Source organism: Schistocerca nitens, chromosome 10 (assembly GCF_023898315.1).
Source record: "Schistocerca nitens isolate TAMUIC-IGC-003100 chromosome 10, iqSchNite1.1, whole genome shotgun sequence".
NCBI lineage: Eukaryota > Metazoa > Arthropoda > Insecta > Orthoptera > Acrididae > Schistocerca > Schistocerca nitens.
The window spans coordinates 115,236,425-115,263,437 of record NC_064623.1 but is presented as its reverse complement, the minus strand read 5'-3'; the positions used below and the strand labels follow the sequence as shown (position 1 = coordinate 115,263,437).

General features: G+C 39.8%; 1 protein-coding gene across 1 annotated transcript in view; it reads left to right on the top strand.

The window, feature by feature from the left end:
- LOC126210434 (uncharacterized) overlaps positions 1 to 27,013 on the top strand; it is a 196,928-nt gene that overhangs the window by 8,562 nt on the left and 161,353 nt on the right. Inside the window, exons 2-5 of the mRNA XM_049939667.1 lie at positions 4,097 to 4,406; positions 6,249 to 6,421; positions 15,166 to 15,291; positions 22,418 to 22,625. Of these exons, the coding sequence (XP_049795624.1) occupies positions 4,097 to 4,406; positions 6,249 to 6,421; positions 15,166 to 15,291; positions 22,418 to 22,625 (817 nt within the window). The remainder of the gene's footprint in view (positions 1 to 4,096; positions 4,407 to 6,248; positions 6,422 to 15,165; positions 15,292 to 22,417; positions 22,626 to 27,013) is intronic.

Here is a 27,013-nt window from a genome sequence, read left to right as displayed (position 1 = left end):
ATTTTGAATTTGATGGATATTTTTTCTGCCAGGAGTTGTGAAATTCATGTGATAAGTGGAAGACAGCAGATGTGTATTAGTGTATTGACACTTCACAGTTATTTTCTTTTCTTTTGTCCCCAATTTGAGACACTCAGGCCTGTTTGTTGAATGTATAATGATATGATCAATCTGGATACAAGAAAAATCAGTTATTCATCATTCTTGTTCCTCATCCATCTCTAACAACTTCATCAGTGATGAAAACTGTTACCGAAATTTGTTTCATAGTTATTTTTCACATTCAGCTGCTGCATATCATGCATTTTCAAGGATCCAGTGTCACTCCTGCATGTGAATACATGTACATCCTTACTTTGCAAATCACCATGCAGGCGGTTGCAGAGGTTATTTTTTATCTTTATACCTTCATTACTTCCCTTTTTCCTGAACATGTCACATATTTTGCATGAGAAAATTAGTGTTGGTGAGCCTTCACATAATCTTAAATCTCCCTGATTTTACCTTCATAGTCTTTTCATGAGATGTATGTAGGAGGATCCAATATATTGGTTGACTCTTCTTGCAATGCATCCTCTTGAAATTTCAACAGTAAACTGTGCCATGATGCACAACATTTCTCTTGTAGCATCTGTACAGCATCTGTATGATGCTTTAACACGTGCCAAGTGGTGAAACATGCTGCTGTTCTTTGTATCTTTTCTCTTTCCTCTATTAATCCTACCTAATAACTGTTCCAAACTGAGAAACCATACTCATTTATTAACTGAACAAGAGTTTTGTAAGCTACTGCATTGTTAGATGGACTACACTTCCTAAGGATTCTTCCAATGAATCTCACCCTGGCATATTCCTTTTAAACAATTATTTTTATGTGGCTGTTCCACTTTAAATATCCCTGTGTGCATATTGCTGGATATTAAATGACTACATTTCCAGTGATAGTTTGATAATCATGTAATCAAACAATAAGAGGTCTTTCAAACCTGTGCACCAAGTATCAATTCTATGCAGGCCTATCTGCTGTTTACTACACTTTTATAAAACACAAACTACTATTTATTCAGCATCATTATCCAGACAAAGCCTAATGAAGCTTCTGACATTTGTACATAGCAAAAACTAAACAGTAGTGTAAATCCACAATCTTTTATTACCTGTCATTTAAAATCATTTGTGTTCTGAAACTAAATAATGAGAGTGCAGTTTCATGTTAGCTAAATTATGGGCAATAACATTCATTGTGATCAAGTTTTTACTAATTCAATGCATGGACAACTGTCATTATTAATAAAAACCAGTTTATGACTGTTAATTATTACTGGAATTTATAACAGCAATTTGTCTCTGTTAATGTAAACCTTAAGGTTTTCAGTCGGGGCAGTCAACAGTAGTTCGCATCTTCATTCTTTGACAGCTTGCTGAAAAACTGAGAAAACACAGTAAAGAATTACATACTTTGTTTGTAGATGTCAAGAAAACTTAGAATCACATATGTTGCAAGAGGCTGTTCCTCTGTCTAAAAAATTCGAATGTGACAGAAGCTCATCAACACAGTAAAGATCTGCCTGAGTGAAAAACACAGTACAGAGGATGATGGGACACTGACCTATAGGTGACTTTGAAATTTAACAAGTCTTAGGCAATGATATGGCTTATTTCCTATTCTGTTCAGTTTTCTCTTTGGGAAGATCATGCATGAGACTTTTAAACAGAACTTTTAAGGGATGCAAATTAAAGGGAAGAATCTGGCTTATGTAGTCTGTATGGGTGATATCTGCTTAATCAGCAGATCAGAAGAGGAATTGAAACAAATGAACAAAGCACTGGGCATGGCTGCCACAAAATTTAGGCTACTCATAAACAAAGCCAAAACAAATTACCTTGTTATGACTCATTTACAAGGGCAGAACACTGAACAGCTACTGTCACTGCAAGTGGGTGACTAGTTGTACAAGAGAGTTGACAAATTTAAATACCTGAAACTGCTTTTCATGGAGGACTCACCGTACGAAATAGAGATCAACACCAGGATATGAGCAGAAAACTGATCCTTCTACAGCACAACACAGCTGTTTTCGTACAGGTGCCTCATGATACAGTTCAAAATTCAGCTGTATAAAACCCTGATCCAACCCATGGTATTGTATGACTGTGAAACATGAAAGAAAGACTTTCATGAACTCCTTGTATTTGAGAGGAAAGTGCTGGAGAAGGTCTTTGGTCTGCTGTTGGGTGCAAACATTGGTGAATGGGGGATCAGAGAATATCATGAGCTAAACAAACTGTACCAAGATGCCAGTATAGCAGCAGGAATCATAAGCTGGAAGTGACTGCATTTGACTGGTCATGTGGTTCGAATGGAAGACAACAGGTAGGCATGGAAGCTCCTGGATTTCATCCTGATCGGTAGGAAACTGATGGGAAGAAGAAAGAAAGAGGTCAAGGTATGGCCTCCATGAAGACGTGAAACTGGTTGGATGGTGGGTGGCAGTGATGGATAGAAGACAATGGAGAGGGAAACATGTGACAGGGAGCAGTCCATTGGGCCCAATTGCATGAAAGCAAAAGTAAAAGTGGTGTAATTTATATCTCAATCTGTTCCAGATCTATGAAACATGATGAATGTTTGTAATCCTACAACAATTCTTTCCATGCCTCCCAAAATGGCATTTGCTGTCCATTCAATCTACAAAGCATCCTAGATCATCTTTATTCTTCACTCTCTGTCACCCCCTGGGGTCACATCCCTGTGGAACACCCAGGTGCAAAACCTGTGTGATACATCCATCCAGTATGTCCTACTCCATTCCCATCACAGGCTTATGCTATCCCACCTGTGAAAGCACTCAGGGCATATACCAGCTCTGCTGCAATTTCTTCACAGCATTTTATGTGGGCATGACCTCTGACCAGCTTTTCACCAAATGAATGGCCACTGCCAAACTGTGGTCAAGAGGAGAGTTGACTACAGGCTCAGATGCAATTTCTTCACAGCATTTTATATGGGCATGACCTCTGACCAGCTTTTCACCAAATGAATGGCCACTGCCAAACTGTGGTCAAGAGGAGAGGTGACTACTTAATTGGCAGAACACATTGCTGAAAACAACTTTGCTCAGTTCCAGTGTCATCTGGATCCTTCTGCCAAACACCAGCTTTTCTGATCTACGTAGGTGGGAGTTGTCATTGTAACATATCCTTCATACCGAGCAAGATGGAACACTGCTAACACGCGTGACTCACATTTGGGAGGACAGCAGTTCAAATCCTTGTCCAGTCATCAAGATTTGATTTATCGTAAATTCCCTAAATTGGTCAAGGAAAATATTGGGATGTTTCCTTTGAAATGGGCACAGTCAATTTCCTTCCCCATCCTAAGCTTGTGCTGGACCTCTAATGACCTGGTTCTAATCTTCCTTGCTGCTAACACCCTGCCCTATACCTATCTCCACCTCTAGCCCTGTACCCCAACTTCACTCATCATGTGCCTGCACCTTTTCCCTGCAATTGTCGCTCCCTCTGTTCTGCCTCCCCCTCCCAATCCACTCCCCCATATCAACATCATCATTCACTGCACTAACTCATCAGTGCCCATTTGCATCCCTATCCTATGCAGCTTCTACATCCCTGCCAGTCATCAGTCAGCTTTCCACAACTTTCCCTCCTGCTCCCCAACTATTTTTTTCCCTTGCCCACTCTGTCCAATAGAACCACTCACTATAGTCAAAAAGCAGAACTGTTGGGCTGACATAATGTATTCAGGTGCCAAATGGTTGCTGTAAATGTGTGTAACGTGTAGCCTGTAGCTCGGTGCAGAATTCCTTCAAAAGGTACAAAGCTCTCAATCTCATTCATGTGTCCTCTGATGACTTAATACCTCTACTATTCGTGGAGTTGTTACTTTTATGCTTAAATTACTTGCATTTCATAGGAACTTTCCAAACTACAAACATGATGATGCATTATCTAATTAAATTTTATACAAAATAATTTATGTATTAACCTACTTTGTGTGGCTCCCACATTGGATACCCATAGCAAATCTAAAGTTCATGCAATGTTCAAGTGTTAGACATGTTTCTCTGGTTTCTAGATGATGCTGGATGACTTGTGGAATGAGCCAACAATTAGCATTGTGGAGGATGCCCTCAACAACAGCAATCCTACCATCCGCTCAGACGCCATCTCGGCAGTGTGCTATGTGGGCCGGCCTCGCAAGAATCCCGTATCTTCGGCGCACCTCTTGCTCGAATTGGAGCGGAAGGAGGCAGCTGTAATGTCGTTCCTCATCTCAAACTCCTGTTGTGACTGCGGGCCTCTCAGGGAAGCAATCCTGGCTGGTGTGGGGACACTGTTGGAAGGCTTGCAATTAGCTTGTGTTGACAGTGTTAGGAAGAAGAGAGGTTTGTGTACAAACATTAATATATAAGCTTTCACCATTGTTGAGTTACTGGAGCAAAACCTCAGTTGCTTGTGTTCAAGCACCATTGTTCATGATACAGAGTGTCGAAGAATTCATTCACTCGGACTTCACAGTGCAGTTCCAATACGAAAATGTCTCTCACAAAATTTCATCCTGTGCATATTTCGGGAAGTAAATGGTCATTAAATGTTGGCAGTCTGGCAACACTGTAATCGCATCTGTGGTAACTATCTCTGTCAGCAAACAGAGTAGTACTGTGAAGATGGTGCAGTGGATAGTGTTTTGGGTTATTGTCCGGGAGGTCGAGGGTTCGATTCTGAATCAAGACTTATTTGTTTTTATTTGCTAAAATTAGTCTATGTGATGTGGTATCTGGCATCTTAATCATCATACAGCGATTACAATGGGTCTTCTACAACATATTTTAGATTAGATTAGATTCAGTATTTGTTCCATAGACCCAAAAAATGAGATGATTCTCATGGGTGTGGAACATGTCAGAGAGTATAACATAAAAACATAAACCATTTGAATATAATACTTACTACCCTGATCATTTCTCAGGAGATTGTCAAAATAGGTGAATTCAGTGCGATAAACTGGAACAGCTAATATTTATAGAATTAACATGCTGTCAGAATGAAACATTGTTATGCACTATTAATAAATTTATCATACACAAAACACTAATCTTGACTGTTGTGACCAAGTTCTGTCAGAACTGAAATCTAAAAGATATTTTTACTTAAGCTTGCTTAACAGTTTCTGATAAGATATTCATCTATAGAGTAGAAGGAGTTGCCTATCAAAAAGTCTTTCAAACTCTATTCAAACCATCCTTTATCTGAAACCAAGTTTTTAATGGTTTGCAGTTACACACTCAAACACAGAAATGGAAGTAGAAATGGTTAGTTTTTAAAAAAGCCATTTGCATGTCATGGATGTGAATTGTTTCATGCCACTGCATCTACTAGATTACAAACCTGTTTTCTGCATATCCTCTCCCAATGGTCCCATCAAAATTATTTGAAAGCTTGTTGCTAGCCCAACTGGTGGTGTAAGACCCTAACTAAATGTAGTGGGTCTGAACATGGCAAGAATAATAGTTGGTATTAGTCGATGGGACCATTGGGGGAGGGTACTGACAAAACAAGTTGGAATCTAATAGATGCAGTGGTGCAGAACAATTCATATCCACAATGTACAAAAGGTTTCTTTAAAAGCTGACCAATTAAAACGATTGTATTTCCATTTCTGTGTTCGTAGTATGAACCTGTGAATGTTTTATTGAAGACAAGACACTACAGTGTGACAGAGGCAATTACCATACACATGATTACAGTGTTGGCAGATTGCCAATTTTTAATGTCCATCTATTACCCGAAATATGCACAGGACGAAATATTGTGAGAGACATTTTTGCATTGCCAGTATGTGAGGAATCACACCACAGAGTCAGAGTGCACAATTTTTTTTTTCACCCTCTATGTGGCATGAATCAGCCAAGCTTCCATTGAAGTATGCAGTAGTAACACATGTCTGCAAATGTGGAAGAAATATTTCTTTTTAAAATTCAGTCTTGATCACACCACGTATGTTACAATACAAGAACATAGGTGACCGGTTTTGGTCATATCACATGACCACCTATGTTCTTGTAACATATGTGGTGTGATTTTGAAAAATGTGAATAGTGAGTGTATTAGCTTTCAAATTTGGAAAAGAAAGTGTCAAAAAGAGTCAGTAGTAATTATCAACAGTGTTGGTAATGTTTCTGGCTTAAAGTAACATTCAAAATAACAGAAGACTTATGTTGTTGCAGGTGATGCTCTCATTTGGAAGTATACCGGAAAGTTTCTGAGTGACTTGCACTCTTTCATTATATTGGGCCTAGCACCAGGTGAAGGGAACTATCAACGAAGGATACTATGCATAAGACTCCTGTCTGCCATTTTCAATGTGTTTGCATCAGCTTTTGATGAAAAATCAAGTGAGGTAATGACACATAAACACATCTAAAAATGTGTAAGTTTTCTCTGAACTTTTCCAGTTTTCTGAGACAGTCTCACCAGGTGTTAAACATAAGAGAGTTCAGCAGTATTGATCTTAAATCACCACATCTCCAGCTGCAACACCAATTGAAAATTTGAATAATCTATTACTTTGATAGAAACTTCATCAACAGGAAACTATTGACCTATTATTGGAAATTGTGAAATTGAGACATCCACTGTTCACAAGTGCCAAGACTTTACTTGCAGCTGATAATGTTGTTCTATATACTCTTTTAAGTGAACTTTTAACAGAAACCAGTATAAGTGGGGTCTTTTATATCTTAATAACTGATCGTAGAACAATCTTATTGTTTTATTGATTGTCTGCTGAATATTTTGTAGTTTTCACCCGTTGACTATCCAACATGTATTTCTTGAAAGACTGCAATATATGATTATAATAACAATATTCAGAATAGAAGATAAGCAACTGATCTCTAATTATAGGCCAGTCTCCCTCCTTCCTGTATTCTCAAAAACTTTTGAGAAAATAGTTTACAACAGAATAATGAATTGGCTTTCTGAGAATAATCTCTAAACTGCAGGTCATGTTTGCATTCCACAGATGCTTCTCTACTGAGAGTGTAGTACATTAAACATTAAATATGGTGTCACGAGGTGCAGTGTTTAGCTGGCTCCTGTTCTTTGCATACATAACCCATGGAAACATTGGAGGTATTCTCAAAAACTGTTTGCTGATAACACAAGTACACTGATAAAGGGCACAGTCATATCCATTCTGAACACACCCAGGAGAATAGTGGAACAGGTGTACAATTGGGTTATAGTTAACAACTTAATCCTTAATTCTACAAAAACTTGTATTACTATTTAGTTGTTTAGATAAAAAATGTACTCACCAAGCTGTAGCAGAACACATGCATAAGAGGCTATTGTGATTAGCAAGCTTTCGGAGGCAGTGGCTCTTTCTTCAGACAGAAAGGCTGAAGGGGAAGGAAGAAGGGTGAAGGGAAAGGACTGGAGAGGTCTAGGAAAAGGAGTAGATTTTGGGAAAGTCACCCAGAACCCCTGGTCAGGGGAGACTTACCATACAAGGTGAGAAGGAAAGACTGATTGCTAGGGACTGCACTGGATGATATTTGAAAACCTGAGAGCTGAAAGTTGGAAGGCAGGGTAATTTGCAAGAGAGAGATTACTACTAAAACATCATGCATGAGTTAATAAGAGTGAGAAGCTAAGTGCATTGTACGTAACAGAAGTGGGAGGGGGCAGTGAAAAATAGGCAAGAAAGACAATGAAAGATGTAAAAAACTAAAATGGAGTGAAGCAAAGAGTAGTTACAGTGAAGAAAGGCTGAGATGGAAGAAATTAATGTAAATTAAGGCCAGGTGGGTGGCGAGAACCAGGGACATATTGTAGTGCTAGTCCCCGCCTGCGGAATTCTGAGAAACTGATGTCTGGGGAAGATCCAGACGGTGCTTGTGGTGAAACAGGTGCTGAGGTCACGAGTGTCATGTTGCAGGGAATGCTCTGCAACAGGATATTGTGAGTTGCCAGTATACGCCCTCTGCTTATGCCCATTCATCCTAATTGATAATTTGGTGGTAGTCATGTCAATGTAGAAGGCTGAACAGTGTTTACATGATAGCTGGTATATGACATGTGTCATTTAACAGGTGGCATATGTTTTGCACAGGTGGTGTATGTTTTGCACCCAGTTACAGGTCTATTATAGGCAGTGGTAGGAGGATGCATAGGGCAAGTTTTGCTGCAGGGACAGTCACAGGCGTAGGACCATAGGGTAGGGAGATGGATGCAGAAGGAGCATAGGGTCTGACAAGAATATTGCAGAGATTGGGAGGGCGATGGAATGTTCTCCTAGGTGTGGTGGGCAAAATTTCAGTCAGAAGGGATCTCATTTCAGGGCACAATTTTAGGAAGTCTTGGCCTTGTCAAAGTAGCTGATTAACACTTTCCAGACTAGGATAATACCGAGCCACCAATGGTGTGCTCCAAAGCTATTTTGTAGTGGGATCAGCAGTACCAGGATTGGATGTGATGCCCTGGAAAATCTGCTTTTTAACTATGCTGGTGGGGTAATTATGTGCAGTGAAGTCTGCAGTGAGAATGGTGGTATATTGCTGTATAAAGAATATGCATCCAAACAAATACATTTGCCTATGATGCCAAGGCTGTATGGGAGGGAACATTTGACATGGAAAGGATAACAACTGTCAAAATGTAAGTATTGTTGTTTATTGTTAGATTTAATGTGGACAGAAGTGTGTGGCTGGCCTTTGGTGAGCACGTGATCAACATCAAGGAAAGTGGCATGGGATTTGGAATAGGATCATGTGAAATTTAATTGGGAGAAGGTATTCAGAGATTCCAGGAAATTTTAGCAGGTCAGCCTCACTGTGAGTCCATATGGTAAAGATGTCATCAAAGTATCTAGACCAAACCAGAGCCTGAAAACTTATGGATCCTAGGAAAGCCCTTTCCAAGTGAGCCTTGAAAATGTTGGCATAAGAAGGAGCCATCCTGGTTCCCATAGCCATACCCCTGATCTGTTTGTATGTCTGCCCCTCAAAGGTAAAGTAGTTGTTGGTAAGTATAAAGTTGATTAAGGTGAGTAGGAAGGATATGACATGTTTGGAATCAGGTGGGTGCTGACTGAGGAAATGTTCAACGGCAGACCGACCATGTGTGTAGGGGATGTTGGTATAGAGGGAGGTGGCATCAATGGTGACAAGCAAGGTGTTTGGTGGCAGTGGGACAGGCAAGGATTTCAGAGAATCTAAGGAATGGTTGATATCTTTGATGTCTGTCATTTATCTTGATGACATTTGGGCCGTAGATCCTACTCAGGAGGAGAATTTATAGACCTTACGTTAATTTTCCAATGCATCTAGAGATTGGCCTTTGTTGCAAGCTGGAAATGCTCAGTTTTTTTTTTTCCTTTCAAAAGATGCATTTTTTAGGTCATGTGCTTAGTAAAGCTGGTCTCTTCCCTACAGATGAACATACCATCATCAATTTGCCAGCACCCAAGAACATGGAAGAGCTCAAGTCTTCTTAGAGTGAGATTGCAGGTGTTGATCAACTAAGGCAGATACATGTTTGGTGGGTGCTATGAAGCCAGCAATTATAGGATGGCCAGGATGATTGGGTTTGTGGAAAGTGGGGGTGCATGGTTTGAGTGAGGTGAGAAGTTTTATAGATTGAGGTGTTAGTCCTTGTGAGGGGCCTGACGTTTTAAGGAGGCGCTGTAGGTCAGTTTGAATCACAGAGATGGGATCTTGATGGCAGACGCTGTATGTAGAGCTGTCAGACAGCTGGCATAGACCTTCACTAACATACTCCTTTTGGTCAAGTACTATGGTGGTAGATCCTTTGTCTGCTGGCAGGATAATGATGGAATCATCAGCTTTTAGGGAATGTAGATCCTGGAGTTCTGTTGTAGGGACTTGAAGAAAGTTTGTGAGGCAGTGTTGGGTGTGAGGAATTCTTGGAAGGCTTGTAAAGGATGATTTTGAGGTAGTGGTGGTGGATCAAGTTGGGATCATGGTCTGAACTGTTCAAGGCAGGATTCAAAGTCAGGTTTGCTGTTGAATTTTCTTGGTCCTCATCACCCCCTTTGGGCTTTACCAATTTAATCACTTTCCTTTAGGAATCTTGTCTGTGCCTGGAATTTATCAATGGTATTTGTAGCAGTTGATTCAGGATCTCCTCCATTCTGCCATTTATCTTGAAATTTGGCTCATAGACTCTACTCAGGAGGAGCATTTACAGAACCTTAAGTCAGTTTTACAATGCATCTAGAGATTGGCCTTTGTTGCAAGCTGGAAATTCTCAGTTTTTTCCTTTCCAAAAATGCATTTTTTAGGTCATGTGCTTAGTAAAGATGGTCTCTTCCCTACAGACAAACATATCATCATCAATTTGCCAGCACCCAAGACCCTGAAAGATCTCAATTATTTTTAGAGTGAGAGTTTTTAGTATGCTCAGTTCATTCCCTAGGCCATGCTCTTCTGCAAGTCTCTTAACTGATTTTGCCAAAAAGGCTTTAAGTGTGTCTGGTCTACAGACTGTCAATAGGCTATTCACTCCCTCAGGCAATGCTTTTACTCTGCTCCCTGTCTGGCATCATTTAGACTGGGTAAGCCTTTAACCCTTGCCACAAGGCATTGGTGCACTCCTGTCCCATTGGAACCTAGACAACACTGAACAGCCCATCATTTATGCCTCAAAGACATTTTCCACTGTGTAGCATAATTATTCATAGGTGTAAAAGGAGATGCTATTATTTTTGGAGTTAGAAAGTGTCACAGGTTCTTTTATGGAGTGAGGTTGCTTCTCATCACTGACCACAAGCTGTTGGTTTCCTTATTTCGACCATTCCAAGCTGCCAGATACAACTCCTCCACTGGTCAGAGTGATGGATCCTCTTTCCCAGTAACTAGTGTTACCATGTTGGATGATGCTTGAAGCAAGTGCTGTTTGATTTTCCATTGACAGCATGCAGAGTCGTGATCACATTGTCCACTGACTCTCTTTTTGGGAAAAACATTTTGGCTGTCCAATTGCGCTTGCTCGAGCTGGTCTCCTCAGGTGTGGTTCAGGCATATCATATGTTTTTTCTCCAATGCGATTGGCTCACTGTTGCCCTGGAGGTCCTCCTGCTTGCCACAAAAGAACAATGCTGTCAAATGGTTGTCACTCTGGTGTTGCAGCCTCGTATACTGCAGTTGCTACATACGTACTGGGGTACCACTTATATGAAGACGTTGGCATTATGTAACATCTATCGAATGGTTGTGACTTGTAACATCTGGAGTGGTCTTGCGGGTCCTGTGAACAGAACCAGATTGCACCAGTTGTCTCCTTGACCACTCCCAGAACACCGTTGAGACAGGGTGCATGTCAATTTCAGTGCTCCATTTATGGGCAGCATGTGGTTGTTTGTGTTTGATGCAATGTCCAGTTTTCCTCACCTAGCCAGGCTGTTGTCCAATTTTCTGTACATAGTGAAGCTATCCTCCATGTTATAGACTGTCACTGTTCATGCATTGTCGATTATTTTTTCCATAGAGGGATCCCCTCAGACCCCTATGTCTGAAGGCAGTAGGTAGTTTGTACCATGTGAGTTTGAAGACTTTTGCATCCACAGTGGCATCCAGGATCTGATTACCATCATGTTTCACCTGTGTTATAACTCAGAGGTGGACTTCTTTATGCATACATTCAGGATCCAAATGAAAAAGTCTTTGTCTGCCTCTTCCCATGATGTGTTGTCGAGTTTTGTGGCTACATACCAGGCAACATCAGTCATCAGGTTCAGCCTGACAGAACGTTTGCATGGGTGCCAGCCACAGGGTCTCCTGGATATGTTGTAGCATGAGATGCATGCCACGAACGACTATGGGCCAGTGAATTTTTCCCAGGGCTGCCATTTATGCTCAATGTTTTGTGTTTTGGCTGGCAGCAGGGGTGGCTGCCAGGTGTCATGGTGAGCCACAAAGGTTGGCATTTGTTTATGGTTGGTATTGTAGGGGAGCAGTTGACTCTCTATGCCTATCAGATGGGACTACACCTATTGGGAAATTGCTGTTGTGGCTTTCTATTCAGGTGAGTGACAGGGTAAATCATGGTGCTGTTCCAGAGGGGAAGTTCCCAATTGCCACAGTGCACCCTGTTGCAATCCGTCCATGCCTTCTGCAGCCTCATACTCCAGTGAGGCTCATGCATCTGCCTGCTGAGGTGGAGCCTTTTCATTTCAACTCATCCCCTCCCCTTATAAATCCTTGCTCCCGTCAGTAATGGAGGTGGTCTCATCCCCACTGCCTCCAAAAGGCAGGTCATTGCCACAGCCTCCATGTACTTCCAGCCTTCTGGGGGAGCCAGTGGTGTTGACATGGCCTCTGCTGCTGTGTTCTCCGGCACTCTCTCTCTTTTTCCGCCAGAGGCTGTGGCCCAATCCTGGCCACCTTTTGCCCTGCATGGCCTTTTCAGGGGCACGAGATTTAGTACCCCACTAGCAGACATCGAGATGGATGCAGATGAACTGGCAAGGGTAGCACAGCAGAGTAGGCCAGAAACCTGCCACGGAGTGTGCATGCATCGAGTAGTATAGACAGACCCGCTGATGTAAGTTTTTACATGTGGGTATACATAAGTGGAGCAGGCCAGCACTCACACTGCATTCATCCACTGTGGGTGTCAGCTTTTACTTTGTGCTTAGTCATTAGCTGCCTGCACTAGATGCATGCTGAGTTATTGCCACATACATCTCTACATGGGTTCGGATGCTCTACTTGCTGTAACTCGACGTACGTGTGGAGTTCATTTCCTCTCTTGGGGTTCTTTCTTCCGGTTGTCACCTAGCTACTGCTGACCTGTGAAGTATGCCTGTGCAGATACTAAACGCTGGATTGTCAATGAGTAAGGTGGCAACCTGGCAAGAGGTCCTGTTCTTCCAATGTTTTTATAGGCACTGCAGTATTACTTCTGGCATCATGGTGTGTGGAACCATGGGTATGAATTTAGGACACATCTGGTAGTGACTGAGGAATCTCTGACAGTGCAGCAGTATGTCACAGACATCCTGCGTCCTCAAGTTTTACTTGTTATACGATGGTATTGGAGTGCCATGTTTCAACAGGGCAGTGTTCACCTACATATCACATGTGTGTCTATGAACTGTCTGCATGATGCTGCTAGGTAACATGGGCAGCAACATCCCCATATCTGTCCTCAACAGAGTATGTGTTTGCCTACCTCAGATCCCAATTCTGTCCCATTGTCAGTATCGAGGATATGAGATTATAACAACCTTCCAAACTGAATTAGTGCTTGCATCCAGACCAGAGAGGGCACTATGCCACACTGATAAGTGGGCTCAAACAGACAAGTTCTTTGTAAATTGGAATCCTTATCATAACCACTGTAATAACATCACATACTATCTCAACCTATTAAGTTTCTTTGCCTCCTCCTGTTATGGGTGCTTCACTATTTTTACCAGACAGTGCAGCTTAATGCTAATGGCAGGATGGTGTCTTTGAAAACGATGGCATTTCTTTCTTTCCCTGCTGTGCGGAATTAGCCGAGTGGTTTAAGGTGCTGCAGTCATGGACTGTGCGACTGGTCCTGGCGGAGGTTCGAGTCCTCCCTCGGGTATGGGTGTATGTGTTTGTCCTTCGGATAATTTAGGTTAAGTAGTGTGTAAGCTTAGGGACTGATGACCTTAGCAGTTAAGTCCCATAAGATTTCACACACATTTGAACATTTGAAGTTTCTTTCCCCAGTCTGACCTTGCATTCTATCTCTCATGGCCTTATCATTGACAGGACATTAAATCCCAGTCTTCATTTCTTTTTACCACCCAAAAATAATTTTCTATCATACCACTGTATGAAGTTTGAGGTGTTACATTTTGTTCCCAGCTAAAACTGACTGTGTATTCTTTCATTGGACATTCACCACAGGTACTGTAATGCTTTTCATTTATTATTTAAAAAAATTATATTTTGATATAATAAAGTTTAGGCTGTGTTTACTACTCAGTCTGGGGTATTATTTCAACAGTATACATTAGCCCTTTAAATTATATTAATATTTTGTTGTCCAATATCTGGTGAGCAACAGTGTATCATGACTCATAAATGTAAAAATGTTTTGGACATAACGAGACTGTCACAGTAGTCCATAGTAAATTTTTCCTGTGTTCAATAATAAATTTAAAATACTTTAAACATTCCATACAGAAAACCAATCCAGTGTGAGAATTGACTACATTAAAATAATATTTCTACTCATCAATTAATCAATTAGAAGTTTTTAATCAAAAATGCGCTTGTAAGTAAATAAATTATGGGAATACAAAGGATATACATATCAATATTATGAAAAGAAAAGTTGCCACTCACCATGTAATGGGGTGCTGAGTAGCAGATAGGCGTAACAAAAAGACTGTCACAAATAAAGCTTTCAGCCAGTAAGGAGTTGTCTGCGTGAGTTGCATTTGCATGAGTGTGTGTGTCTACTTTTAAATGTGCCTGTCTGCTACTCAACACCTCCTTTATGTGCTGACTAGTAGATTATCCTAATTTGTATTGCTATGCCATCCTGGATATACATTTTTGAACACATTGTTGCTTTCTGAAGATTTATTCACAATATTCATTCCACAAAATATTTTGGGACTGTACCCTTTTGTTCGTATAATGTCGTGTCTTTATGGACATAAATGGGACAAACAGCAAACTTGGCATCCAGTAGGTGCAGCCACCACAGTTTTCTGTGGACATCACAGTATTATACATGATTTTATTTTATGTGAAACAAACCAATTGAAATACATATGATTACATAAATGGACTCATCTGTTAGCTCTGTTTATTAAATTTTATCGGAATGCAGACCTGAGTTTTGCACTTTTAATCAGTCAGGGGTAAATAAACACCTTGGTAGCCTTGTCTCACTATAATTTCTCCACACAGGTGATTCCTGAAATATGTAGAAATGTAAGTGGACTAAAGTGATGGTAATGCTCCTTTTTTTAATATTAGGCGCAGTGAAACATATATGAACTCCAAGATACTTTTTTGTAGAAAGCTGGTAACAGGTGTGTGTTAAGCATCATTCTCATAACAAATTTTCTTCACATTCTAAAGTCAGGTTATCTGTCTTCTTAAAACTGTGGCTTCGGTTTGTTTGTTTCAGGTCTTGTCAAGGCTAAAAGTGGAAGGAAACTGGAAATTTAGTTCGCTGGATGTCTGCAATCTTTTAGCTTATATTCTGTGTGAAGATGTCTCTAGTGATATTACTGAAGCATCTGCTGAGATTTTGGTAAGTGTGCAGTGAAACTATACCAGTACTATTCTCTGACTTCACTTTTCTGTACTACAAAAATGGAAATTCCAGGGTTGAAGAAACAAGGAAAAATGGAGAAAACAACAAATTACCTACGGATGAAGGATTGGGGGTGCACGCGGGCGCGCGGGCGCGCGCACACACACACACACACACACACACACACACACACACACACACACACACACACACACACACACACACACACACAATAACAGATCAGGAACAACACTAACCCTGGGAGACTACATAGCATGCTGAAGGCATAGATGGTTGAAAAGTGGAAAGTAATGAAAATAAGAAGAAACAAAGGTTGGACAAATGAGCTTGAGAAAAGAAAATAAATGTAGCAAAAGTGGTAGAACAACATCAGATACAAATTTTCTGATTTGTTATGTGTGTCTGTGCACCAAGCATAGTTCATCATGGAAGCAGGATATTTCAAGAGGGCTAATAAATAATCCATGAAATGAAAATTTGGCCAACACACAACACATACATCTATGTTTCATATTAAAAAAAATTACAAAAGTTATCAACAGCTATATGCTAAGCTGCTATCTTTACTGCTTCCATAATTTGTATTCCACTCAGGAGTGTCCAGAATAATAGCAAAAGTGGTTACTGTGCACAGTTAAAAACACACACAGCTAAATAATTCCTAATGCATAAATTAATTTTTTGAAAATCCTGCCTTCAGCTTTATCCCACTCTTTAGCTCTTCTGTAGTGTCAGTGACTTTTTTGAGATAATTTTTGTATGTGAATGGTTTTTCTTATATATATGTAATTCAAGTTAACAGTTAATTTTGTTAGTGTGGTACCCAATGAATAAGACATTGTGAACCTGAGTGGGAGGGGATAGGCGAAAACACACACACACACACACACACACACACACACACACACATCAGTAACTCTGCACTCATGCCTAGAGCAACATTCTGTACCAACCAACAACCATGTTATCCTCTGTCATGTGGCATCTTTATTTAGTATGGGGATGAGGTTGGGGGCATGGATTAACCGCATCATCTTCGAGCTGTCATCAGCTTTCTTGGCCTTGGAGCCACTACTTCTCACTCAATAGGTTGTCAGCTGGCATCATAAGTCTGAAAATACCCTGTTCCAGTCCTCCCACCAATGGAAGAAATCTAGTTATAAAATGTAGCTAAATTTTGTATTTAACAACAATAGTACTCATTATCTAACCTCAGAACCATAAGTCAATGCCAAAATCGGGAAAAGACAAGCAAGAAACTGGAAAACAGGCATGTATCATGCGCTGCACTAATTCTTTGTACCACATACTGCATTATAACCTGGCTGACGCAGTTACATTTAACCTTATGTATGACTGGACTTCAAAAAGTAAGTTACACTTGTGGTCCCATACTAAGATGTTTGCACAACAAGAGTGGTGCATTGTCAGTGTTTGGATGACAGGTACATCACAGTTTTGGTGTGAAATGATGTGCAACTGGAAATGTACTCCATTGTTGAAGTACATCGGACAGTACAATTCTAAATTGTACACAGATTCACTGTGAAATTCTGGCAGTGTATGTGTCAAACACAATGTTACATCTAGTCAAAGTGAAATGGTGCCAACAATTCAGCTGAGACCACACCGACATGATGTTTATTAGGAAGAAAAACCATCAACATCGAACAAAGGTGACAATGTCCAGGCAGTCAAGGAACTGATACACACCAGTCTCAGCTTTTCCGATGACAACAATGTTTGCTCAGCTGATTTCTACTGTCAAGGAACTGAAACTCCTGGTTGTTTGCAGAGACTTGGTGACTATGTTGTATGGTAGTGTCATGTAACTCGTCATCTGGATATGTAGTGCGGCATTCGATAAAAGCTACTTGCCTCACAATAATAATGTATAACATATATTTTGAGCTCCATGCATATCTCTTCGTGAATTAACTGGTGTGTGTGTGTGTGTGTGTGTGTGTGTGTGTGTGTGTGTGTGTGTGTGAGGCCTTTCGGCTGAAAGCTTAAATGTATAGTAGTTTTTTCATAGTGCCCTTCTGCAACTCGACTTTACGTTGTTTGTTGACAGTTTCAGTGCCTTCACGAGATGTCAAAACATTCTTATCAAGGACCACTCAAACCACCTCCCACAACTCTGTCGAGATTGGTGTAAGCTGGATATAAGATGCAGGAACGTCCTCAGTAAAATTATGGTCAGATAACTTGGGGCCTCCACAATCACTCTTATATTTTAGGAGATACTCAAAGCATTCTGCCATAATTTACTAGCAGTTACATAGAACCTCATTTGCTGAAGATACAGGTCACATGTGGTGTGCTGTGGGTGAATAAATAGGTGCAGGTTACTCTCGTCAACAATATTTTTGTTACAAAGACTGAAAGAATGCAAGTGCTGTTCTTTTCTATGCTGTGGATGCTGAACTTAGAAATGAAATCAGTGTTTGGTTATTGGCTCAGTTTTATTATGACACGCTACCCTCTGCCTATTGGAATCTTTGAAAACGCTGCATATTAGTTTTTCTACTGTGGCTTAACTTAAAAATTCTGCAGACTTACTGAAATATTTACAGGGAATTACCACACATGACAGTCACTTCATAAATCTACATCCAGGAAATGGTTTGACAGCACTGCCAATGAGTGATGCTTAAACACATAAACTCATGTTGTGTTTGTTTCCACTTGCATCTCAGAATCGAGGATTCTGACAATTGTTGGAAGTGACTCCTTATTCCACTAAGTTAATGAAAATTTGTGCTTTGTGTTAATTCAGAAGAGGAAATGCCCCATACCTGTGTAAAAAGTGTAGTTTTTTATTGTTATATCTGTAGATAGGTAGCTCTGAAATTGCAAAAACTTAATCCTCTTGTGAAGAAGTGCTAAGAATTTTATTTTGGGTGTAAGGTTGGGGACAGGGACAAGAACTGTTCCCTCCCTCCCCCCCCCCTCACCCCACCATTCAACACACACACACAAACAAACAAATTTATACTTTATTATGTTACCAGGAGCCAACATGCATCTTGGTTCCATGTGTTTGTAACTCTCGCTGTCATCAAAAATCTTTGCTGAAAAATGATCTTTGACCAAAACCAGAAATGCTGCCCAGGTAGTGGCATCAGTGAGTTTGTGCAGTGCACCATGACAGTGACATGGAAAATGCATTCAGGAGGGGGAGACAGAATATAGGCATGGGAGATTATGGAGAAGAAAGTGTGTTGCTGTAGGATGCATGAAGCTGGGTTGTGGGGTAGGGGAGGAGATATGTGTGGGGCAAGGGCTAACAGATGGTGAGCCAAGGAGGATTACGAGATCAGAGGTCATGTTCTGAGGATCCATCGGTAGTTCAGGGAAGCTGATGTTGTGCCATAGGATCCAGATATCATGAGTTGTGAAGTAGATATTGAAACAGAGCATGTTGTTTTCAGCAGTATATTATGCTGCTGGGTGCCTAACTCTGCTCTTGGCCACTGTTTGGCAGTGTCCATTTGTTTGGCTGGACAACTGGTCAGTGGTTGTCCTAAGAAATTCCAGCAGAGCTGGTATACACTGAGTTGACAAAAGTAATAGGATAGCCATGTGTCCATATAAAAATTGTAGTACCACATAAGCAAGATATAAAAGGGGAGTGCTCTAGTACTCAGGGGGTTCGTGTGAAAAGGTTTCTGATGTGATTATGGCTGCACAATGAGAATTAACAGGCTTGGAATGCTGAATGGTAGTTGGAGCTAGATACATGGGACATTCTATTTTTGAAATTGTTAGGGAATTCAATATTCCAAGATCCACAGCACCAAGAGTTTGCCGAGAATACCAAATTTCAGGTATTATCTCCGCAAAAGACAGTGAAGTGGTCGATGGCTTTCACTTAATGACTGAGAGCAACAGCATTTGTGTAGAGTTGTCACTGCTATTAGACAAGCGACACTGCATGAAATAACCACAGAAATCAGTATGGGACATACAATGAATGTATCTGTTAGGACAACGTGGTGAAATTTGCTATTCATCTGCTATGGTGACAGACAAATAATGTGAGTGCCTTTGCTGACAGCATGACATTGCTTGCATTGCCTCACCTGGGCTTGTGAGTACATCTGTTGGCAAAAATGTGGCCTTGACAGATGAGTCCCTGTTCCAGTTGGTAAGTGCTGAGGGTAGGTTTTGAGTGTGGTGCAGACCCTACGAAGCCGTGGACACAAGCTGTCAACAAGACACTGTGCAAGCTGGCAGTAGTTCCACAGCAATCTGGGCTGTGTTTATGTGGAATTGACTGGAGCCTCTGGTCCATCTGAACCAATCACTGACTAGAAATGGTTATGTTCTGGTACTTGGAGAGCATTTGCAGCCATTCATGGACTTCATATTCCCAAACAATGACGGAATTTTTGTGGATGACATTGTGCCATGTTACTAGGCTACAGTTAATCACAACTGGTTTGAAAAACATTCTGAACAATTCAAGTAAATTATTTCACCACCCAGACTGCCCAACATGGATCCCATTGAACATTTATGGGACATAATAGAGCAGGAAAAAAGGAATACAAAGGCCTCAAAAATGAGATCAACAGGAAGTGCAAAATGGCTAAGCCGGGATGGCTAGAGGACAAATGTAAGGATGTAGAGGCTTATCTCACTAGGGTAAGATAGATACTGCCTACAGGAAAATTAAAGAGACCTTTGGAGAAAAGAGAACCACTTGCATGAATATCAAGAGCTCAGAAGGAAACCCAGTTCTAAGCAAAGAAGAGAAAGCAGAAAGGTGGAAGGAGTATATAGAGGGTCTATACAGGGGCGATGTTCTTGAGGACAATATTATGGAAATGGAAGAGAATGTAGATGAAGATGAAATGAGAGATATGATACTGCGTGAAGAGTTTGACAGAGCACTGAAAGACCTGAGTCGAAACAAGGCCCCAGGAGTAGACAACACTCCATTAGAACTACTGACAGCCTTGGGAGAGCCAGTCCTGACAAAACTCTACCATCTGGTGAGCAAGATGTATGAGACAGGCGAAATTCCCTCAGACTTCAAAAAGAATATAATAATTCCAATCCCATAGAAAGCAGGTGTTGACAGATGTGAAAATTACCAAACTATCAGCTTAATGAGTCACAGCTGCAAAATACTAATGCGAATTCTTTACAGACAAATGGAAAAACTGGTAGAAGCCGACCTCGAGGAAGATCAGTTTGGATTCCGTAGAATTGTTGGAACATGTGAGGCAATACTGACCTTACGACTTATCTTAGAAGAAAGATTAAAGAAATGCAAACCTACGTTTCTAGCATTTGTAGACTTAGAGAAAGCTTTTGACAATGTTGACTGGAATACTCTCTTTCAAATTCTGAAGATGGCAGGAGTAAAATACAGGGAGCGAAAGGCTATTTACAATTTGTACAAAAAGTAGATTGCAGTTATAAGAGTCGAGGGACATGAAAGGAAAGCAGTGGTTGGGGAGGGAGTGAGACAGGGTTGTAGCCTCTCCCCGATGCTATTCAATCTGTATATTGAGCAAGCAGTAAAGGAAACAAAAGAAAAGTTTGGAGCAGGTATTAAAATCCATGGAGAAGAAATAAAAACTTTGAGGTTCACCAATGACATTGTAATTCTGTCAGAGACAGCAAAGGACTTGGAGAAGCAGTTGAACTGATTGGACAGTGTCTTGAAAGGAGGGTATAAGATGAACATCAACAAAAGCAAAACAAGGATAATGGAATGTAGTCGAATTAAGTTGGGTGATGCTGAGGGTATTAGATTAGGAAATGAGACACTTAAAGTAGTAAAGGAGTTTTGCTATTTGGGGAGCAAAATGATGATGATGTTTGAAGTAGAGAGCATATAAAATGTAGACTGGCAATGGCAAAGAAAGCGTTTCTGAAGAAGAGAAATTTGTTAACATCGAGTATAGATTTAAGTGTCAGGAAGTCATTTCTGAAAGTATTTGTATGGAGTGTAGCCATGTATGGAAATGAAACATGGATGATAAATAGTTTAGACAAGAAGAGAATAGAAGCTTTCAAAATGTGGTGCTACAGAAGAATGCTGAAGATTAGATGGGTAGATCACATAACTAATGAGTAGGAATTGAATAGAATTGGGGAGAAGAGGAGTTTGTGGCACAACTTGACTAGAAGAAGGGATAGGTTGGTAGGACATGTTCTGAGGCATCAAGGGATCACCAATTTAGTACTGGAGGGCAGCGTGGAGGGTAAAAATCGTAGAGGGAGACCAAGAGATGACTACACTAAGCAGATTCAGAAGGATGAAGGTTGCAGTAGGTACTGGGAGATGAAATAGCTTGCACAGGATAGAGTAGCATGGAGAGCTGCATCAAACCAGTCTCAGGACTGAAGACCACAACAACAACAACAATGGAGAGGTCAGTTCGTACACAAAATCCTGCACTGCCAATACTTTTGTAAATATGGCAGTATGGTTCAGTATTTCTGCAGGGGACTTCCAGCAACTTGTTTACTCCATGCCATGTCAAGTTTCTGTACAATGCCAGGTAAAAGGCGGTCTGACATTATATAAGAAGGTATCACGTGGCTTTTGTCAACTCACTGTATGATGTGGCTGGTCTCACAAGTCAAGTCTATTACAAGACTGCTGCCTCTCCCTCTGAGCTATCAGCCACTCTCCCACACCCTTACTCCCTCTCTCTCCAATTACTTTCTCCCTTGTCCACTCCACCTGCCACAAAACCTCACTGCAGTTGAACTGTAGAGCTGCAGTACCGGCATGCAGCTGTGTATCTGCATCTACTCCATAGCTCAAAAAAGGATTTCTCCAAAAAATACAAAGGTCTCAGTTTTATTTATATGCCTTGTGATTACTCAGGACCTCCACTATTTGGTGATTTGTTGCCTTCACTCCTCAAATTATTTACATTCTCACAGTTTCCGTTACCCGATCAATTACTCATGAGTGCATTCCGAATTTCTCTTTGGTGAACCATTCATACATATTGCTGTATTTTTCATTTTGGGTGATTATAGCCATGTTTTTATTTGAAAGAGTGTGTGTGAAAATATAGCACAAATATTCCACTAAATTTTGTAAAAATAAAAAATGTATTTTCATTTGCAGAAATCCCAGTTTCGCCCTGGTACAGTGAACTCACAACACCGCCCCTGCCACCTGACCTGTGCCGCCCTGAGCTGTACGAGGAGTGTACTTTTCCACCGCACACAGAATGCACCTGTGGCCTTCTCTGTGGTTGCTTCCTGGCTTGGAGTAACTGGTACAATCTGCAAGAATTGCCTTTGTTCAGAATATGGCAACAAACATCTAACAGGTATGAGACAGCCCAGTGTCTGTTAGATTCAGTTAGACTAGAGACTTGCAGGCAGTTCCATCCGAAAAGAGTGAGATTCCTAGGTGTGTGTTTGTTGTCTGAAGACTTGAGATCAAATACGAACGTGTCTGATCTGACACACAAATCATGTCTGGATAAGCAAAGCACTAAGAATGTATGGAATTGAATTAAATAAGTGCACAAAAACTTCTGTATATGAGCCACCTTTAATCACTTTTGCAAGAGGAAGTTTGAATGAACAAGGCATGTATACTTAATTATTTGTATCAAAGGAAAATTCAGCAAAGAAAATTAATCAATTATGACACAGAATTGATGGTCAGTGTTGCTTCATGAGGCAATCCCAGGTTTTTGAAGTAATAGTTCCTTCTTCAGGGAGGAGAGAAAGAGAGAGAGAGAGAGAGAGAGAGACAAGTAGGGGAAAATTAAAAAGGAATGTTAGTTCACTCAGACTCACCTGTAGTGAGAACGAGGGTAGCTGATAATGAATGGTGAGCTGTCAGAGAGGGTAAGTCAGAGACAGTACATTGCTAAATCCTGTGAGCTTTATTCCTGATTTTCTTTTGTTGGGCTGAATTCCATACAGAATCTTGTGCTTCTCTCAACAGTAAATGCTTCAGTGTATATTGTCTTTCTGAACATTTGAATGAAGCACCATTGAATCGAAGTCTGCATAGATCAGGGGTACGGACCCATATAACATGGTTCATTTAACTTATGCTGTTCGTAAAATATTTAGTGTCATAGAATTATTAATTTCTAAATATTTTTTATGTCTGTGATAGTTTTTGTTAATGAAAAAAATGAATGGCAATGTACTACCTCAAGGAAAATTCATAAAATGCAGCAGAACTCATGTAAAATTACTGGTCTATATCCAAAAATTTGCATAGGTTCATTTGTAAAAATGGGTTTGATACCTGTATCTCAGTACTCAATAATGTTATAATAATGGCTTCTTTTATGATTCCATTGAGACTGTTCATTAAAGTGAAAATTGATCGTTGTATGTGACATATACATTGCTGGGTTTCATCTCAGGATCTCTGGCCAATGTTTGTTTAATAATTTTTGTTGTGTTTCGTTGTCAAGAGTGGCTGGCATTGTCAAATATTCAGCCTCCATTGCTTTGAGCTCAAACTGCCAACAGCAGTATTGTGTGAATCTTTGACAATGCCAGTGACATGTTTTCGCAAAATGTCAGAAAAGTCATTAAACTAATGTTGGCTGAAGATCAAGAAGCATAATCCAGTATGTCAACAAATAGCCATGCACACTTCAATGATTCTGTAGATCATACATACGTGTATCATATCAAAAAGTATCTAAAGTGAAGTAGATGCCTCACCCTAAATGTGGGGTTTGAGGAAGCCATGCTACCCCAAGAACACAGTGGCCAGATGTTTGAAATTCCCTTGCTCTCTATTCAATTGGAGAACCTTGTTGGCTCAAATTGAAACTGAGTGTAAACTCTCCCTCCAAAAAACCCATCTGTTACTAGTGCTATCCTTAACACAATGATTTTTGTGGACTTCTGTTAAACATCTTGTAATAGTAATGGCATTGGCATATGTTTTTGAGATTGATCTTCCTGATTTCATTGTGTGGCTGCCTGAAAGTTAGAGAATATATTTGCTCCTCAATGATGGAAGACTTTATGGGCCAAAATAAGTTTCTTTAAAGCTTTCTGAAGATTGTTCTTATTTCTAGTATTGATTCCATGAAATGAGCTGCTGGGTTGGAAAAATAATATTTTTAGTGACAAATTTCATTAAGGAATAAATGTATTGGGAAAAAGTAACTAGTATCCCCAGGTCCCTAAACAGGCCTCCACAGGATGTACTTGATTTCACTGGACTTGCATTCAGGAGGACGATGTTTCAAACTTGTGCCTGGCCATCCTGATTTAGGATTTCCCTAAATCACTTCAGGCAAATGCTGGGATGGTTCCTTTGAAAGTGGATGGCTGATTTCCTTTCCCATCCTTCCCTAATCCAAAATTGTGCTCTGTTTCTAATGACCTTGTTATTGACAGCACATTAAACACTGATCTCCTCATCCTGCTTGAGTTCACACCATAAATAATTCTTATTACATGTTTTTGAACTCAGAAAACTATAGCTTGTTTGCTGTCATTAATTTTCATTTCTCCCAATTTCATTCAATATCTGCTCATTAGTTATTTGATCTACCCATATACTTTTCAACATTCTCCGGTAGCAAACTGAAAAGAGGGGGCGATTTATGAGACTTATCTATAAGTTCACTACCCAAAAAAACATTTTCAGAATTAATAATTTTAGAAATAATTAACTCAACAAGGTGTGTCTTGGAGCAGAAAAGCTATACCATGTCACCACATGCCAGGGATAGAAGTAGCAATGTTAGTGATTAAACTGTAATATGTAGCTTTCATAGCAAATAGTGATGTTCTAGGATCTTTTGTAAGACAAAATTACATCAGATGGTTTCAGTTTGAGATTGTTATACCAGAGAAAAAAATACAGTCATCCATCACCATTTCAGTCTGAAACCACAAGAAAGCCCACAATGCCTTCCATAGCATTCCAGTTTATACAAGTTGTCTAGTTCATTTACAATCTGTTCTTACTGCAAAAATTTTACATTTATTTAACATAGAATATTTCTTGGGTTCCCCTTTTTAACTTCAACATTATATTTTCTGTTACATAATTACAGTAACACTACTTAAAATTCAAATTGAGTACACTGGTTTTCATTTTCTGAAATGTCATTAATTAGTCTGCCAATATGAAGTTTCAACACTCACCCACATAAATTTGGGAGTTTAATGTGGAGATAAATTCATAATCAATTTTAGTTTTGTGTAGAAGTCACAGTTCACGTAAAATTTTAGAATTTTTCAGTCTGGAAACAATGAGCTTCTCCATACTTCCCTATTTTTATTAGACATTGTTAATATTGCCTATTACAAAATTAAATAAAAATCCTTTAATATCAATACAGCGATGTCGTGATATTTATGTCAAATTTTATGCTTGTTTCATTGATTATGAAAAAGCTTTTGAGACTGTTCAGCATGACAACTTATCCACATCTTAGGTGACAGGCTGGATGGTTGTGACATCTGATTTCCTGGAAATCTGTACTGGTAGCAAACTGCTAGTGTGTGTGTTGATGGTTAGCTGTCAGAAACACTATTGATTATGGTAGAAGATCACCATGGCAGCATTCTCTTCTCATTTCTTTTCAACATCTGTTCTCAAAATATTTTCCAAGATTCTCTTTCTGGAAAGAGTCGAGGAATGGTGGTTAATGAAGTTATCATCAATAACATTAGATATGCTGATGACACTGTCTTACTTGCAGCCAGGGTGGATGATCTGCAAGAACTACTAAATGCTGGGACAGAAGAGAACTATGACCTGAGGTTTTGTTTAAATGTCAGTAAGACATAGTGGATGGTTGTCAGCAGAATCCGAAGTGGAAGTCAGAGTCCTCTCGTATTTGGTAATGGTAAGATTGAAAGGGTTTCATCATGTAAATATTTGAGGTGTCAAATGAATGGTATCAGAGTCCTCTCTCAAGAAATTCACTGCAGAATTGAACAGTCTAGAAGTTCTTTCAGGTAATGAAGAAAGTTCTGACTAGCCATGACAAAAGTATTAAATTTTACACATGACTGCTTTGAAGCTACGTGTTAAGTATGCTACTCTATGGAGTTGAATCATAGACACTTACTGTAATATTAGGTAAGAAATTTGTGACATTTGAAATGTTGGCATCTCAAAAGATATTAAGAATACTGTGGACAGATAAATCCACAAATGTGGCAGTACTGTGGCATATGAATGAAGATTTATAAATCCTCAAAACCAAGTCAAGAGAAGAAAATACAAATATGTTGTCTATATAATTCACAATAACACATACAACTTGTTTCAACAAATACTTCAAGGAAATATTGATAGCAGACATAGTCTGCAACATAGAAGATTATCCTGGTTAAAGAACTTAAGCCACTGGCTCAGACTGAACACAGAAAGCAGGTCATAAAAGTCATGGGCTAACAACATACCATGTTACTGACTGTCATTGTTCTTGGAGGACAGCATTTACAGCAGAAGAGGAAGAAAGAGAAGAAGAAGAACAATGACAAGTATCCATTATCCAGTCAAAACCATATGCCAATGCTAAAAACCTGAAAATACAAGCAATAAATCAAAAAATAAACATGTATGAAGCCTTAAACTAATTTCATATATCTCATACTACATTATAACCTAGCCAAGGCAGATACACTTCAGATGCCTTGGTTATTTTTATTGACATTTTAGAGTTTAAATCTCATAATCTATAGCGTATATTTCATTGTTTTAGTTGTT